This window comes from Mus caroli, unplaced genomic scaffold (genome assembly GCF_978045245.1).
Source record: "Mus caroli unplaced genomic scaffold, Mus_caroli_1 scaffold_13, whole genome shotgun sequence".
Classification (NCBI taxonomy): Eukaryota; Metazoa; Chordata; class Mammalia; order Rodentia; family Muridae; genus Mus; species Mus caroli.
Window position 1 is genome coordinate 50,531,189 of NW_028227268.1, and position 17,676 is coordinate 50,548,864.

General features: G+C 53.6%; 1 protein-coding gene across 4 annotated transcripts in view; it reads left to right on the forward strand.

Annotated features, from left to right (window-relative positions):
* The first annotated feature begins 3,108 nt into the window (after window positions 1–3,108).
* Smtnl2 (smoothelin like 2) overlaps window positions 3,109–17,676 on the forward strand; it is a 44,819-nt gene continuing 30,251 nt past the window's right edge. For all 4 annotated transcript variants that reach the window (XR_015045031.1, XR_015045030.1, XR_015045032.1 and 1 more), the window contains exons 1-7: window positions 3,109–3,591; window positions 11,140–11,227; window positions 11,900–12,139; window positions 12,649–12,724; window positions 13,624–13,803; window positions 14,698–14,815; window positions 15,118–15,269. Coding sequence is in view for 1 of the 4 variants with exons in the window: in XM_021177958.3 (XP_021033617.1) it covers window positions 3,202–3,591; window positions 11,140–11,227; window positions 11,900–12,139; window positions 12,649–12,724; window positions 13,624–13,803; window positions 14,698–14,815; window positions 15,118–15,269 (1,244 nt within the window). In the remaining 3 variants the exon portion in view is untranslated. The remainder of the gene's footprint in view (window positions 3,592–11,139; window positions 11,228–11,899; window positions 12,140–12,648; window positions 12,725–13,623; window positions 13,804–14,697; window positions 14,816–15,117; window positions 15,270–17,676) is intronic.

Consider the following 17,676-nt stretch of genomic DNA (forward strand, 5'->3'; position numbering starts at 1 on the left):
TCATGTACATATATGCATGCACCCATGCGGATGGAAGCTGTGGTGGGGTGCCACCAGGCGGGTGGGCAGAGCCTGGGAAACATAAGAGGAGCAACTACTACAGGGGATTTGGGCTTTTAGTCAATCTAGAGAGAAGCATTGCTTAGAACTGGCTGAATCTGATTGTGTCCTGAGAGGTGGGAGGAAAGTTCTCCAATTAGGACAGGGCCCTTCTCAGTTCTCCTTACATCTTCAAATGTCTTGCCCAGCAGCTTTGAGCCATTCCTTGCTCCTCTCCTGGCCTCAGTTTCTCCACTAACTTCTCTAACTTTGTGTTTGGGCCTGGCATGGATTTGATTTTGTGAGGTGGCTGACAGGAGGAACTTTGATGCAGACTAGAACCTGAGCTGAGGGAGGGAGCAGCGGGCTGAGGGGTAGAAGAGGGGAGCTGGAGGGAGGGCAGGTGCCAGAACACTCCGTGGGAGGTCAGCCTTCCCCTGCTTGCTCTGACATCAGGGCTGGTGAATGCAGAGGAGTTCAGCTTGGTTGGTCTTCCCTCATCTCCCTCACAGCCTGGTACAGGCCAGAAGCTGTTGAGGGGAGGTTGAGAGAGGGGTTTCCAAGGAGGAGTTGAGAGGAGCTCAGGGCTGGGAGCAGAACTGCCCCCTCCCATCTGTGTTAGAGTTAGGGTTAGGGTGGTGTTGGTCCTCTGTCCAGGCTCAAGATGCCGGTCTCTCTCACTCCTGCTTTCCTCTTCCTCCTCACCTTCTTCACCTCACTACCATGCCAGGCTTATCTCTAATTTACAGGTGATTTGACTGCTGAGGGATAAGACTGGGGTGGGGGCAGTTGGAGGATGGGTTGAATCCTGTTCTCTCTAACCTTCTGGCCTCAGAAGAAGTCCTGTTCCACCCTCCCATGAAAGCTACTCTTAGGTCTTCTCATAATGTCTCAGGAAGGACCGGACAGCTTAGCTGAGGTTGGAGACTTTGCATCCTTGGCAGATCTCTACATCTTTGGACTTTCTACTCCTTGGGATTCCCACTTTAGAGACCCAGCTACCCACTTTCTCCAGGATGGTCAGACAGAGGGCTGGGCCCCTGATCATTTTCACTCTCAACACTACCCCCCCCCCCCAAAAAAAAAAAACATACTATGCTGGTGCCCAGAGGCCTACTCAGGAGGTCAGGGACTAACCTGTCTGGGTCCTTCTCAGGTATCCTCTGCTTCTCTGAGTTCTGAAAAGGAAAGATTGGACTTCTCTGACTCCAGGGCTCAGACCTGTAGGGTGGGCAGCGCTGTCTGGGACATAAGCCCTCCAAGTGGCCCCTCTCCAGGGCTCTATCAAAGATTCCACCCGGAGAAAGAATGCAAGGAGCGGTTTGGCTCACCCTGTCCAGACGGCTGCTTGGAACACACACACAGACATGCAACATGCACGCCTTTTGGCACTTGACTTTCCCATGAAATAATTGCTGGAAAGCTCCTTGGATTAGGTAACCCAGTGTTCCTTCCTGTCCCTACCCGGGGGAGGGGATCAGCTCTTAGCATCTGTTAGGCTAACCCAGCTCCTGGGAGAAGGAAAAGGCAATCTAGGAGGGTCTGGGGGCTCCCAGACATCCTTGGAAGCAGAACAGTATGACCAGAACAAGCCTTTGAGCCTGTTCCTATGGATCATCTCACTAGGCCGCTCCAGGCTTTGAGCCACTTTCCATAGCCCAGGCCCAGAGAAAGCGAGTTAGGAAAGCCTTTTAGCACAATGAATGAGATGGTTTTTTCTTTATTTTAAATGTTTACAACATCTATCATATTGTTATCCTGAGCAACAATTGCCTCCATCCCTCCTTCTTTGGTGGTGTTTGCGGTTTCTAGGCTGGGAAAGGGGACTTTCTGGAATAAGAGGAGTGCTGGAGAAAAAAAGAGGTTTGAAGGTTGTCAGGTGGATCGAGGTTCTTGACTGAGCTTGGGGAGGAGGGGGCAGCAGCGCACATCCTAGTGTTTGATCCCAAAGTTGCTCATAGCAAGATTTTGGAAATTGGGTCCCAACCTTCCTGTTCATCTTTAACACACACACACACACACACACACACACACACACACACACACACACACACACACAGAGCAGGCCTAGGAGGACAGGAGGGGCATTTTACCACCTACATAGCTCTTCCTGATCTCAGAACTGGTGCAAGAAATCCCAGGCAAAAGTGTCACAGGTGGGGGCTGAAGTGTGGGCTCAGCAGTTTAGAACACTTTTGCTCTTTTAGAGAAACCCCAGAGTTCGGCTCCCAGCACACACATGATGGCTCCCAACTATTGGAAACCCCAGTTCTAGAGGATCCTGACACCACTTTGTGATTTATGTGGGCACCACACATGCTGTATAGATACAGACAAGCAGGCTCACACACATAAAGTCAAATAAATATATATATTTTTAAAGATTTATTTATTTATTTATTATATGTAAGTACACTGTAGCTGTCTTCAGACACTCCAGAAGAGGGAGTCAGATCTCGTTACGGATGGTTGTGAGCCACCATGTGGTTGCTGGGAATTGAACTCCGGACCTTCGGAAGAGCAGTCGGGTGCTCTTACCCACTGAGCCATCTCACCAGCCCCAAATAAATATTTTTAAAAAAAGTCTCACAAGTGAGTATTTGCGAACTGCATGGTACCGGTGGTGACCGGAGGTGTGTGTGTGTGTGTGTGTGTGTGTGTGTGTGTGCAGTTGCTGCGGTTCCCTGAACAGGGGGAGAGTCCAACCAAAGTGGACCTACAGGGAAATGTATAACTCTTTTAGTTGTTGTTCCTAGAGTAATGTCCTTCGAGTGTCTTCTTCCCAGATCTTTCCCCGGGTCGCACACCACTCCCTGGGGTCAAGCGTGTATGGGAGTCCTTACTCCCCCAGGGATCCACATCCCCGCAAAACAGAGAAGGCGAGCTTTTCGCTAGTGCCTTCGGGGCCAGGCATCCCGCACCGACCCGGCCAGTCCCCAGGGGCGGGGTGTCCTGGAACGGGCTGTCCCGCCCCCTCGGCCCCGCCTCCTCACTCAGCGCCCAGTCCTGGGGCTCTAGGGGTCTGCCCCGCCCTGCTCCCGCCTCCTCCGGCCGCCCCTCGGGCTCAGCCAGCCGCGGCCCGCCAGTTGTCCCTAGGAGCTGCGGATCTCTCAACGTCTCCCGCGTTCTGCCCGCTGGCCGATCGGTGTACTCCACTTGGCCATGGAGCCGTCCCCCGACGCCGAGGAGGCGCACACAGTGCGCGAGGCGCTGGGCCGCTACGAGGCGGCGCTGGAGGGTGCGGTGCGTGCGCTGCACGAGGACATGCAGGGGCTGCAGCGCGGCGTGGAGCGGCGCGTAGCAGAGGCGCTGCGCCTGGCCGGCCCTTTGGCTCGCACTGTGGCCGAGCTGCAGCGGGACAACCAGCGGCTGCAGGCACAGCTCGAACGCTTGACGCGCCAGGTGGAGGCGCTGGGCTTGGCGACTGGTGTGTCCCCTGCACCCGGCACGCCCAGTCCCCCTCCGGCAGCCACAGTTACCGACCGCGCCCCCCGCTTGGGCACTGCACGCTTCTCCAGTCATGCCACCTTTTCGCTGTCCGGTCGAAGCCCGGTGAGCCCCGGGGGTGCGGCGCGAGGGATGTGAGCGACTAGGAGCGTGCCTGGGGTGTAAGGTTGGGAAGTTGGTGCCGCCCATCAGCTCCGAGTGCGTGCGCTGGCGAGCGTCCTCTAGTAAGAGAGCTATACCTCCACCTGCCGCTGGGACTTGGTAGCCGGGATTACACTTAAGCTCTCCAGAGCTGGAAAGGACAGGAGAAACATTGTTTTAGTAGGCCTGCTGCACCTGCTTTGCACTTCTTTCTTGGATCCGGGTGGTGTTTTTGCCTTGAGATCTGTCCTCTCCCATCTGTCCCATGACTTTTAAGAGTTTGGACGCCAAGGTTCAGTCTTTGATAGTTCACTGTCGTCTGGGTCCTCAACCTGCAAGTTGGAATGGTCAGCGTCCTCTACCTGCCCCCTACAACGTTTTTGTTCACGCGCACTGTGTTGCTGCTTCACTGAGGCCTGACCGTTCCGGTTGTAGATTAACCCCGACTGAGTTGCGTGTGTGTGTGTGTGTGTGTGTGTGTGTGTGTGTGCGCGCGCGTGCGTGCGCGCTTGCTTGCTTGCTTGCTTGCATGTGAGCGCACTCTGGTCTGGACTGGTCAGTAACTGGGAACTTATGTTGCAGAGGGCAGACCCTTTACTGGAAACGGAGAGGGGGAATGGGCCTTTAGCAGTGTCTAGATTTCTGGGGTCAGTGACTGGGCAGAAGCTGGTGTGGACCAGTCTTACCACTGGTCACGACCTCCTGGAGTGACAGAGCCTGGTTAGAATGTTTCTATGGTGTGTGCAGTGGCCCTTAGGTGGGATTTTCCATCCTGACCCGGAATTTGCTTGAGTGGGGGGGAGGGAAGTGGGGGATGGGGGAGAGGAGTGGGAGGGGTTGGAGGAGTGGGAGGGGTGGGAGGTGCTTTTCAAGGGCCAGGGTCTGAGTACACTGCCTCTGCCCCCTGCCTTGGTGTATTCCCAAGGCCCTTAGCTCTACTGTGGGCCTCAGCAGGAGGACATCAGATAAGTCCTTGCCCCTGGAGGTCTCAGCCTGGGTGGAGGTGACCCCAGACTTGAACAGTGGCAATAGAGTGAGCAGAGACACCTTGCTCCAGACTCTGCTCCTTTTGCATTGGGGATTTGAGGAGGGTGTGCTGTGCTTGTTGCAAATGGCAGCACGATGCATGCTGCCTCGGAGTGGCCAAAAGTGCTCACAAGCCAGAGTGCAGCCTTCAGGTGGACAAGGGAGGCTTGAGTTGTGAAGGCCCTCCGAGTTAGGCAGAGGAACTGGGCTTTGGGGATGGGGGGTTGAACTCCGGGTGTTCCAGTGTTCCAGGCGAAGTGTCTAGAAATATGGAAACACTTGACTCTGTCCTATGAGTCTGCATGTCCGTAGTCTAAAACTGCTCCTGGGAGTGTCACATGCGCCTAATAGACTGGGTCTTCATTTGCTGCTGAAGTTTTAATGTCTATTTGTAACTTGTGGAGGCAGCTGTTCAAGTTTTAAGAAAAACAATCTGAGTCCGGTGGGGATTCGAGCATGTGCAAGTGTGGGTGTGTGTACGCAGGCGTATGTGTGTGTGTATGCATGTACATGCATGAGTGTGTGCGATGTGAGTGTGTGTGTATGTGTGGGTGCGTGCTTCTCCAGCTGTGACTTTTTTTTTTTAAGATTTATTTATTATATATATAAGTACATTGTAGCTGTCTTCAGACACACCAGAAGAGGGCATCAGATCTCATTACAGATGGTTGTGAGCCACCATGTGGTTGTGAGCCACCATGTGGTTGTGAGCCACCATGTGGTTGCTGGGAATCGAACTCAGGACCTCTGGAAGAGCAGTCAGTGCCCTTAACCGCTGAGCCACCTCTCCAGCCCCCAGCTGTGACTTTTTAAAGTGGGAACTTGACCTTAGTCACCAGGTAGAGGAGTTGGGGAACTTGGTGGGGAGGAGCAGGGTCCTCCTTGATCCTAGAATCTACCCTTCCTCAGGGATGGATGGTGGGTTAGAGAGGGTGACTGGAGATGAGTTTGTGACTCTTTCCTGGGAGATGTGAAACAAACATCTCTTCACGGTACCCAAGACTGGCTCGGTGAGCCAATTAGTTTATTGGGGTTATTTACAGGAGCATGGGTAACTCAAAGGCCTCTGTAACATCAAAAGCCCACACTAGCAAGGGTGGCGCCTCCTGCAAGCTGCACCACAGGCAATCAGCTCCCCCCAGTCTTCCCTCTCCATCCGTTGTTTACTGTTCATCTAACCTCAGGGAAGGGACTTGGTGAGTCGAAACCTTCTGAATTTCCAAGCCCCCTGAGTTCAGTGAGTTTTATGAGCCCTCCCTTCCCCTCTAAGAGGGAATGTCTCAATTCTAAGGAATGAGGCCCTGTAGGCAACTTAACTGTGATGGTCTGAGCAGTAGGGACGAGTCAGGTGAGCTGCCTGGGACAGGAGCTTCAGAGAAGGAGTCTGCAGACGAGGTGCTGGTGCTCGTTGGACATGAAACAGGTGTAGAGACTTAAGCTGGGGGAGACTGATGGGAGAGAGAGAGGCTCCAGCCTCTTGGGACTGAGGACAGAGGCTCAGGAGCTGCACAGTCATCCGAGGGCCTGAGGAACGTCCTGGGGCAACAAGTAGCAACTGTAGCTGAATTTATGGGTTCAGCTCTTCTCTTAAGAGATGGCTCTTCTCCAATTGGACCAGAGGGCCTAAGGCTAATTAATGACCCTTGCCTGACCCCCAGATGTACTCCTCCCAGGAGCACCCACACAGGCTCTGAGCTGATTTGTGGTAGTGAGTACTGTTTGTCTAGGAATAAGGAGGATGGACAGAGTCCCAGATGGGTGCTTGAAAGAGGACTGTCTGGTTTCTCATATTCTGTGTATGTGGCAGGGCCCTTGGTGTGAGAGTCCCATCCTGTGACTTCAAGCCAGTGGTGGCTGCCCCCCTTGGTTTGTAGCCAGCTCTTGTGAAGATAGGTATTTTACACACCCCCCCCCCCGCCCCAATATGGGGACTAGAGGTGGGTTGAACCCAGCATGTAAATGTTCGGAAGGGGTTGATCAGCTTACTCACTTTTGAACACACAGACTTTAAAAGCATGTGCCTAGGAGGTGGTGGGATGGTCCCAGAAGCCTTGGAAGAGGAAGAGACCATCCAGGTCAGTCTGGGGAAATAGCTAGGGAGAACTCTGCAGTAGGCTTGAGGGATGAGTACTTAGCTTAGAGCCGACAGGAGATACTTTGAGATATCTACTCTCAGCTGGGCCTCAGTTTCCCTGCATTTAAACCAAGGCTCGAGGAGGCTGGGGTGATGGTGGGGGTGATGTAGAGGTGGAGAGATTGCTCAGGGATTGAGAGTGCATGCTGCTCATGCCAAGGACCTGGTTCCCATTTCCAGCACCCAGGCCAGGCCACTCACAATTGCCTGTAACTCGAGCTTGGGGAGGGAGGGGATCCAGTCCTCTGCAGGCACCTGCACCTCAACCACAAGCAGATCATTCAAAGTAAAATAATAAACCAAGGGGGGTTGTCCTGGCCCCTTTGGGCCCAGTGAGCAGGCTAGGCAATTAGTGCCCAGCTGATCCGATTAACAAAACCGTCCAAAGAGCCACTGCTGTTGTTGTCTGTCTGAGAGAAGGGAAGCAGGAGGAGGCTGGGGTCCAGGGGAGGCCGGCTGCAGCCTGAGGTCAGACCTGGGCCTGGGAGGCTGGCAGTGCATTGCTCCCTGGAGCTGTCATCCTCAGCTAAGCTGGAGCCTCTGGCTCCCCTCCGTCAAAGCAATACAGTCCCTCAGTAATAAGTGCCAAGAGCCGCCGAGTGTCAGAGGCCCCATAGTGAGAGAAAGCAGACTCACCTTATCTGCTTGCCTTTCCCAGAGCCAGTGTGATAAGGGGGCTTAATGCTTTGGGGAGAAGTTTGGATCGGAGTACTCAAAAGCTGTGGTGTGAGTGGAGATGAGCTGGCCAGCCATTTTAACCATTCTAAGGAGGGGGTTTTGCCCTGTGTGGGTTGTGCAGAGCCCACATATGAGCTCCCATGTTCCCGTAGATCAGTCTGGCAATGCTGTTCCTTCCCTCAAAAGAAAAAAAAAAACTTTCCAATAAGAGGGTCTCATCTCTCAGTCCCCAAAGCCACATTTATCTCATCCCCTGCCTCCCCCTCTGAATTCCCAGACCCCGGCTCTCTCACAAGGCACCAACCACCCTTTCTCTAAAGCAGAGCTGAGACAGGAGACTGTGGGAGGAGGAGGCCAGTGCTACAGGACCCAGCCCCAGGGCTCTACTGGTGCAAGCACAGAGTGGGCTCTCCCAGCCATACAGAGCAAGACAGTGGCTACCTGGAACAGATCAGCAGCCTCAGCGTGGGAAAGGGCTTAGGACAAGATCTTGCTCCAGCCCAGCTGGGCTCAGCCCTTTCCTTTTGTGGCTTTGCCATCTGTGAAGGTCCCACTGGGTGTTCATCTCAGGTTTTATGCCTTTTCCTTCCTGCCATCTGGTTGAGATGGGTCCAGTGGGGCTTATCCCCTGGGATATAACACTTGCTATGAGTTATCCTCTGCAGGGACAAGGTGCTTTGTGGACAGAGCCCTGGGTGGCAGGAAGAGACCTCAGGCCTCAATTGTTAACTTGATCACTGTCTTTGGCCATTGTTTAAGTTTGAGAACCTCCTTCTACTACACCAGGCATGGTTTCCTCTCTGTTTAGTGATGGGTTAGGGGTCATTTTAGAGTAGCTCCTTGGCCTGAAACCGAGCCCCTTTTCCGAACCAAAAGTGGTTGCAGTTTGGGGCTGGAGGAGTCAGAGGCAGGGGAACCTGGGTCAGGCCCTATACCTGACCCTCCTCTTTGTAGAGACCCCTTAGCAGGAATCAGGCCAATCCTGAGATCTAGGAGCTACTTGTGTCGGGTCCCCTGGGGTACTGTTGGGGGTGGGGGTGGGGAGTGGGGGCAGAGACTTGTAATGTGCAGCGACAGGTGTCTATGGGTGGCGGTGTTGTTGTAGATACTCGCATTCCTGGGAAAATGATTTCACCATCAGTTTGCCCTTTGAGGCCCTTGTCTAGACCTGTGGAACCTGTTGGACAAGAGTGGGGTGGGTCAGGGGTAGGAGGGGGGGGGGGGAACAGAGACCCCAGAGCTGCCGCTTGGGCTCTGTGACAGTGGAGGATGGGTTTCCAGCTGGAAAGGCTGCTGACTTAACACTAAGGCTTCTAGAGGTGCCCCTCCCACAAGTTCTGGAGTGTAAGAGGCATCAAATATCTTGTGAACCTGAGGGTGGGCTTGCCTCTCCCATGTCCCCTCTTATCAGAAATTGAAGGGGGGGTCTCCTGTCCAAATGCCAGGGGCCGTGGGCTCTGTCCTCTGTTGCCTTCCCGGGACCCTATCTTACAGATGGTTGCCTCACCCCACCAGAGTCTGTTAGCCTGTTGGTGTGGCCCTGCCTCTTCATACTGGGAGAACAGGGGTCCCCTTCCCTGGCTCCTCACATGATCAGGACTTGCCAGTTGGAGGAAGGGCTGCATGAGAGGCTTAGATTCCCCCCCCCCCCCCCAGCTTGTCCCTTGCCCTGTCCTCCATACCTCTGATCCAGTTTCTGCCACCATCACCAGTGACCTCTCCTTGGCTAAACACAAAGGACACATTTTCTCATCTTGACTTTCTTTTCCTTGACCTCAGGCTCCCTTTGGCCATGCTGCCTTCCCTGGCTCTCTCAGCCTCCTGCTGGGTTTCTTCCCACCTCCCTGGCTGACAGCCTTCTCTGTTCCCTGAGATGCCCGCTGCTTATCTTCAAGGCTCCCAGGAGGTGGTGGAGGCCATCCATGTTTCTTTCCTTGTTTTACACTAGGTCTCAGATATGCCACCTGATGTCCCCGGTGCCTCTTACACCATCTTCCCAAAAATGAAAACTTGGCCCACCCCTCCCCAATATTCCTTTCTTGTTACTCAGGCTTGGGTTTAGAAGAGGTTTGGCATCCTCCCTCCCTCCCTCCCTCCCTCCCTCCCTCCCCTTCCTCCCTCCCTCCCCTTCCTCCCTCCTTACCCTTCCTCCCTCTACCTTTGCTCACTCTTGCCAGCCATTTTCCTTCTTCTTCAGAGCATAGAACTCTTGCCCTTGCCCTTCTCGAGTCTTTGTACTCATAATTCCTCCCTAGTTCTCCTTCAGGGACTGTGGGCTTGACTTGTGATCTGTCTCCTTTAACCCCACCTTTGCTGGCTTCTGAAGTATGTTCCTAAATTGTGCTGCAGGCTCCTTGTTTAAGTCCAGACAGGCAGGCAGCTTGAGCTGCAGTGTCGTGTGGGATCATAATACCAGGGCCATTATGCCTATCTGCTCTTGCTGTCACCAGCTGTTCTCCTGGGAATAGCTTCTGTCATTGGGTACCTAGCACACTGAGGACCTGATGTGGGTGCATTGCTTGGAGAACTCTTTGCCCCTGGGAGGCAGACTGCCCAAGGTATCACAAGCTGACTCAGTAACCATCTCTGGACCTGCTTGCCCAATTCTCACGTTGGATGGGTGGACAGGGGCCTCCAGACCTGGCTATAGGAGGACTTGATTCACCTGGAGTCAGGGACCAACTGTCGTCTTGGAAGCTTGAATATCAGAGGCGCAGCCTGGAACGATCTGGGACAGGCACAGCCAACCAACCACTCAAGCTACCCAGGATGGACTTGTAGCAGGACTCCAGGTTACGGACAGCTCTGTCTCCCTTTGCTAGGCTGATTGTCCTAACCTTAGCATCATAGTCACTCTAAGCCCGTCCATCACACCTTTGCTGGGAAGGGGGAGGGTTCATTCTCCTCTGGCTACATGTTCTGGCTGCCTTCCCCTTCCCCCAATCACTTCCACATGCAATGGGTACCTTCTTGGAGCCCGGAGGATAGCATCTATAAAATGGGCCTGATGTTTGTTTGATGACCAAATTCCATTTGCATAACTTGCCCCTGCTCTTGATCTGAGATCCAGAGGACGTGGGCTATGACCCAGGCCACTGGGTGGGTTGGCATCTCAGCCAAGATCCCAGGATTTCCCCTGACACACCCCCTCTTGGTGTTTGTTCCTGTACCCCAGAGTTACTGTAGCCCTGGAAGATGTGTGGAGTCAGCCAGATCTGCACACACTATATGTCTAGGGAACTCTTGTGTTGCTGTGTCTGACAGAAAAGCCTCAGGGTGACTTGGCTCCATATCCCTTTTTGACCTTGCACCTCACCCTATCTGTTTCTTCCATGTGAACAGTCCTAGCTGTGGGGGACAGGGACCTAGCCTCCCACACATCATCTGGTGTGTGTGTGTGTGTGTTCTCTTCAGAACTTGCAAACATGATCTTTATCTTTAGCCTTCTTGAGCTCTGGGACGAGCCTCTCAGGGTTCGGGAGTCCCTGGCGTTAGGTTTCTCTGGACCATCGCTGACCATTCTACTTTCTATGTGATCCTTTCTTTCCCAAATGAGTGAAGTTTTTGCCACCAGAACCAGCAGAGATTTTGGGAAGTGACTTTAGGGTGGGCAGCTGATGGGATGGGCATCTGGCTCCCACCGACAGGGTTCAGTAGTGTTGGTGTCTCCACAGAGCGTGGAACATGATGAAGCCAGTGACCTTGAGGTGAGACGCGCTTCAAACTCATGCATCATGGAGAACGGACACCAGCTGGATGCAGGTAGGAGCCTACGGCAGAAGGGAGGTCGATTGGTAGATCTGAGGTTTGGGGCCTCAGCCAGGCATCTGTGGCAGCCATCTCTTGGCTTTGGGGGCGGGTGCTTGAGACTGAACTCCACCAGGAAGAGACACTTCAGGGGAGCATCCTCATTCAGTGTGTAGTAGAACTCTTAAAATACAGAGAGCCTGGTGCAATGGCACACGTCTTTAATCTCAGCACTCAGGAGGCAGAGGCAGGCAGGATTCTGTGAATTTGGAGGCAAGCCTGGTCTACATAGCGAGTTCCAGGACAACCAGAGGTACATGGTAAGACCCTGCCTTGAGAAAACAAAACAAAACAAATAAAATACACAAAGAAATGGGGGGGAGTTCAAGGTAGAGATCTTCCCTGTTTCTGGAAGAAAGCAAGCAGAGGCTGTGTAATTGTCAGTTCATAGAAGTGGGTAGAGTGGCCCAAGCTGGTGCAGGGGAAGTTGAGGAGAATCAGGTCTGAGGGGTGCAGTAAGATGTACATGGTAATGGAGGTAAGGGAGGCTGAAGTGGTCAGAAGGCTTCCTGGAGGAGCTGGGAGCAATGTTCAGAGATGCAGGAGTCCTCTTGGACTGAGTGTAGGGGAATCTGAGGCATCTGTGGCTGCCATAGCTGATGCACCCTGGTTGGTCATGTGTTACAGGTCCAGCCAACGGATCCTCTGAGGTCCAAACCTCGTCAGCCCAGGAGCCCCCGAGGCCACGCCCTGTGAGCCTCTCCTTGCGGATGCCCCACCAGCCCGTCACAGCTGTCACCCGAGTCTCCGAGAAATTCTCTGGGGAGACCTCAGCTTCAGCTCTGTCTCCCACATCTGCTGCCATTGTGGGGGGCTTCACCCCAAGCCCTAGTGAGGCCATCAGCCCTTGGACTCCCAGTCCCGCTGGTATGACAAGGGGGTGGTACAGGGGCCGACCCCCCCACTTCAGGGTGGGTGAGAGAGGACAGGGCTTGGGTGGGGGTTGGCAGGAGACTCAGGACACCCAGGTCAGACCCCAGCCCACCATATTCCCTGACCCAGGGGACCTGTCCTTACCACATTCCTTTCCAGAGATACCATTAAGTGGGAGTTCATGGCAGGTTGAGACCATGGTTTACCTTGTATATTTGATACAGTCCCCTCAGCATTAACAGATCTTTATTGGGTTTATCCTAGTATATGACTTGGGCTGGCACTATCCTGGCTTCCCAACGAGGGTTTGGGGCAGTACTTGGTCACACAGTGTTGGAGACCCTGGGCTTTGTGCCCTCAAGAGCAGGGAGGGGACAGTTGGAAGGACTTCTTGGATGTCACTGTCCTGAGATGGTGCCTACTGAGCCCTAGATCTTGTTGGTCTACAAAGTGATGCTGAGTAGAACCAAGTCTGTTGTTTCTGTCTTTCCTTGGTCTTATAGAGAAAAGTTCCTCTTTCACTCGGTCTTTGTCTGGCTCTGGGTATGGAGCAGTGACGGCTGGCAAACACAAGGACAGGTGAGTCTGTGGCTGTGAAGGCTGCTCTGCCTGGGACCTGAGCTGCAGGCCTCTCACTGGGCCGACTGTCTAGGGAGACTCTGTGGAACTAGAGCGGCGGGCTGGCTGGCAGGCGGGGTTGGAGCTGGGAAGGGAGGTGACCAAGGTTGGTATGTGGAGGCTTGGTTGCTGCTTGGCTTCTTTGACCTTCAAAACAAGTCTATTAAAAGGTGGCTTGTGTGTGTTGGGCAGGGATGGGGTGGTGTGGGGAGTGGGGGAGTCTCTCTGGGAGGAAGGTGGGCAGGATGACATTTGACTTTATGTTTTCCATTCTGGCTGGGGGACCTCCAAGTGAGGTATTTGCTGCCATGGGAAGAGCAGGTGCCTAGAGAGGCTCAGGGTTAAAAGCTAACTTTGGCTGACTAAGTAGATGTGAGGATGGGGGAGGGGTAGCAAGATGGAATTTTTTTTTTAAAATAATAAAAGGGGAATTGTGACTTCCTGGCAGATTGTTCCAGGGGGAGAACAAAGAGGGTCCTATCTAGAAGTGGTGGAGGAGGGGGCCTGGTCTGGCTCTGGGTATACCCCTTGCCCTTCCCAGGCACTGACACTTATCAAGGGGTGCTAGTTGTGCCTTGAGAGGGGCTACTCTCCCTCCCTCATTGGGCGCACTGGCCAGGTATGCTACCAACTGTAGCTCCCGTGCAGAAAACCTGCAAAACCAGTTGGGACCTGAGCAGGTGGGACTTGCTCCTCCACTGCTCCTCCAAGGTCTAGGGGTCCCCCCATAGGTATAAGCTGTCTGCCTCGCTGTCTCACGAACACTCACTCAGGGTGGGCTTTTCACCAGGGACCCAGGGGAGTGCCTAGCGAGGGCCAGTTGGTTCTGTGTTCCTGACGTCATCAATTTTTCTCCTCAGCCCTCCACTGGTGACCCCACCACAGTCACCCCCATCCTCGCAGCCCCCAGCTATGACTCAGGCCCCTCGCCAGGGAGAGCGTCGCAGGGAACTGGTGAGGTCGCAGACGCTGCCTCGTACTTCAGGGGCACAGGCTCGAAAGGCGCTGTTTGAGAAGTGGGAGCAGGATACAGCGAGCAAGTATGGATATTCCACCCTGAGTTAGCCCAATGAGCTCCTAGAGCAGGCTCAACTATGGCCATGGTCATTCAGCCATAGCGTAGGCGAGGCTGGGCCCTGACTATTTCCCAGGATCAGATTTCTCAGGCAGAGGTCAAGGTCAGGGCTGTTTTACAGAGCTGACTGAGGTTGAGGACTTCCTTTGGTAGGGAGAAGAGGGCTGTGGGGCCAGGTTACTGAGAGATGCTCCCCTCCATTTGCAGGTACCCCAGTCTTCCACTTCCTCAGTGTTCTTAGGCCATCCTTGCCTCTGAATAACTGCTTCTTCATTTTCTGGCCATGGCCTGGGAGTCTGAGAGGGGAGGCCCAGCAGTGGGGCTGGTCTTGCTTGAGGAAATGACACAATGGGACCCAGGGGCTCACCAGTCACTCCCTATTAGAGATTACAGCTCCCTTTGCAGCTCCCTTAGATTACAGCTTCCTTTGCAGATTTATGTCAGTGCATGAAATTGATGCCTGCTAAGTGCAGGTTACTGCTCATGCCTCTGGGATGATATTCAGCTCTAATGAAAGAATCAGATCCAGGAAGCTCCCACTGCCCCCCCGCAACTTGCTCTTCGGTACTACCAAAGCCAAGAAGGAGGGCGGGATGAAAAGAATGGAAAGGATATTCAAGAAGAGGGGTAGGGGTCCATGCCACCTAGGTCTTCTGTCTCAGGATTACCCAGTGATCTCTCCTTCCTGTAGGGGTACTCACAGGGGTGCTAGAAAGCTGGGTGTGGATAGGAGGCTGCATGGCTGATGGGTGTCACTGTGCTGTGACCACAGCTATAGCCTGTGGATTGAGTACTGACCAGAAGGTGTAGGAACGTTCTCTTCATTGGCTCCCTCAGCAGGCTTGCCCTCTCTCCACAGGGGCAAAGGTGAGACCAGGGCCAAACTGAAAAGGTCACAGAGTTTCGGTGTGGCCAGTGCCAGCAGCATCAAACAGATCCTGCTAGAGTGGTGCCGCAGCAAAACTGTGGGCTATCAGGTGAGTGAGCTGAGACAAGCCAGGGATAGTGCCTGCCCTGGACTTGCTAGCAGGGCAAGGTCCTGCTAGGCTGGGGGTGGGGGGATGGGAGGCAGGGAGCTTAGGTCTTCTGAGTGGTATCCAAGCTATCCACAACACATGCTTAGAAATTCTACCTGAGCAGACTGGTGTAGTGCACCTTAAGAGGTGAGCTCCAGCATGGTTGACTGTTCAGTGGGTCGGGGCTGGAGAACCCGTGCAGAGAGTTGAATTAGGTGTCAGGAGTGGGGTTCCTGTTGACCTCTACTTTTCTCCGCTTGCAGCATGTGGACCTGCAGAATTTCTCCTCCAGCTGGAGTGACGGCATGGCCTTCTGTGCCCTTGTGCACTCCTTCTTCCCTGATGCCTTCGACTACAATGCCCTGAGTCCCACACAAAGGCAGAAGAACTTCGAACTGGCCTTCACCATGGCTGAGTAAGTATGGCAGGTCCCCGCTGGCTACTGGTCCCAGCCGAGACCCTGAATACAACTTCTACCCTGGTTAGGATCGGGACACACAGACAGCTTTCCAGCGAGATTAGGGGCCTTGAGGCCATCCAGGCTGTCTTTCTCTTGTCTGAATGGGAAGACTGAGGCCGATGAAGGATGTGCCCAGAATCACACACAAACAGCTTGGGGATGGAGCTCTTTCTGCTCTTCCCGCCCCCTTGCCAGGTGCCCAGCCTTTGCTGTGCAGTCTGGGAAAGCAGCCATAGACAGAACCCAAGGAACAGTGGGGCAGGGGCACTGTGGACATACTCTCAGGCTGGTGTCAAAGTCCTCAGCAGGAAGCTGGGGTTGCCTGGTGTATTTTAAGTGTAGATTATGTTTCCCTAAATGCTGTCACAGCATGGGCCGTGGAATTACCTCGGCCTTCAGGCTTGCTTTCTGCTATTGTAACAGAACATTAGAGGTTAGGTGGTTCATAAAGAGGTTGATTTTGGCTCCTGTGTCTGTAGGCTGGACGCTCAGGAGCCAGGTGTTGGGGTCCACTTGGCTTCTCATGAGGATTACGTGAATGAAGTGTTCGTGATGGAAAGCTGAGGGCCAAGTGTCACCTGTGTCAGCGAGTGGGGGAAAGGGAGGGGGACAAAGGGTTGTTTTATAACAACCTCTTCTTGGGATAACTCACCCACTCTTGTGAGAAGCAGGTTAATCCCTTCATCAGGGTGGATTCCTGATGATCTAAGTGACTCTTAAGAGCCCCACTACCTTTCAACACTATCATAGCAGGGATCAGGCCTCAACATGTGTTTGGGTGGGGGCAAGCCATATTCAAACCATGACACTTGTCTTGTATGTCCCACTCGTAGGGAGAGGATCTGGGGGAGGGGAGCGCACTTCTGGGATCAGGCTGTGCTTGGAAAACCCGTTTGGGATCTGGTTTTTGGCTAAGAGCAACCCTCAGATCATGAGAATTGTCAGGACCCTGTGGGTCACAGGTGTGGGTATTCCAGCTGGGCAGGGCGTGTATTCCAGGTGGGCAGGGTGTGTATGAATTGCTTTTTTTTTTTTTATTGCTATGACAAAATATCTGATAAAAACAACCAAGGAAGGAAGGAAGGTTTTAAAGGGATTGTGTGTGTGTGTATGTGTGTGTGTGTGTGTATGTGTGTGTGTCTCACTCAGGGGAGCAAGGCAACAGAGTATCAGGTGGCTGATCATGTACCACAGGCAGGAAGCAGAGGTAGATGGATGGAGAGAGGGGGAGGGGGAGGGAGAGATGCTGGTTCTCCAGCATATTCTCCTTTTCATTTGGTACAGGGCTCAGCCCACAAGACAAGCCATCTGCCATCCATTCAGGATGGGTCTTCTCTTCTCAATTAAACCTCTCTGGAAACATTCTCACAGACACACCCAGAGGTGTGCTTCCATGCTGATTGTAAATCCAGTCAATTTAAGGACAGAGAAGAACAGTCATGGGGTGTGTTTCTTATAAAGACTCTGAGGGCATGGGTAGGAATGTGAGAAGGGGCAGGCACCGCTGGTGGGGTAGCACCCTCTCAATTAGCCACACTGCCTCTCAGCACCGTTATGTTAAGGACTGTACCTCCGCACAGTTTCAGTGAGTGTGGGTAAATACAAGCCATATTCAAACCCTGGCCCCTGTCTTCTTTGTATTACTCCTGGGGATGCATTGAGGCCGAGTGCTATAAGCCCTGGGCTTGCTGTCGCTGGAGCTTAGTCTGCCTGAGAGGAGCCAAGCCATGGACTGGAGGATACAGCCAGCTCACTGTGACCTGGCAGGGAGGGATGCCCAGATGTATGCTTTGACTCCATTGCCCCTCCTGTCCTTGCCCTAGGTCCATTTGTCAGACCTAGTCAGACTCTTGTCAACCTTAGTCAGAGGGTCAGGGCATTACCACACGGTGGCACATCACAGCTCCTGAAGAAGAGAGCAGGATGCAGACAGTAACACTCAGGGCTTCTGGGCGCTTTCTGAAGAGTAGAGAGAAGGAAGGCCAGCTCCAGAGTTGCTATTCGTTGTGCCTTTGTGCCTCCTCTTGCAGCCTCTGAGGACTATGATCCTCCTGGTTGTGCCCTCAGGTCCCACATCTTCACTTGACCTCAGTAATTGCGCTGGGGGAGGTCCCACCCCAGGATTTCCTTGCTATCTTCATTCTATGTCCTGTCTGAGTACCTAGTCCTGGTCTTCCACACTAGGACCTGAGCCTGGACCGAGGGGATGGAGACAAAGGGTCTCATAACCCATGCTTGGTATTGGAAGCCTGCCTGGATCCATAGCCACTGTCCTTCCTAGGGGCAGAATGGGGGCTCTGGCTTGCGGCTCCCCAACCTGAGGCTTGGGGATAGGAGTCCAAGCCTGTTGTGTTTATTGGGA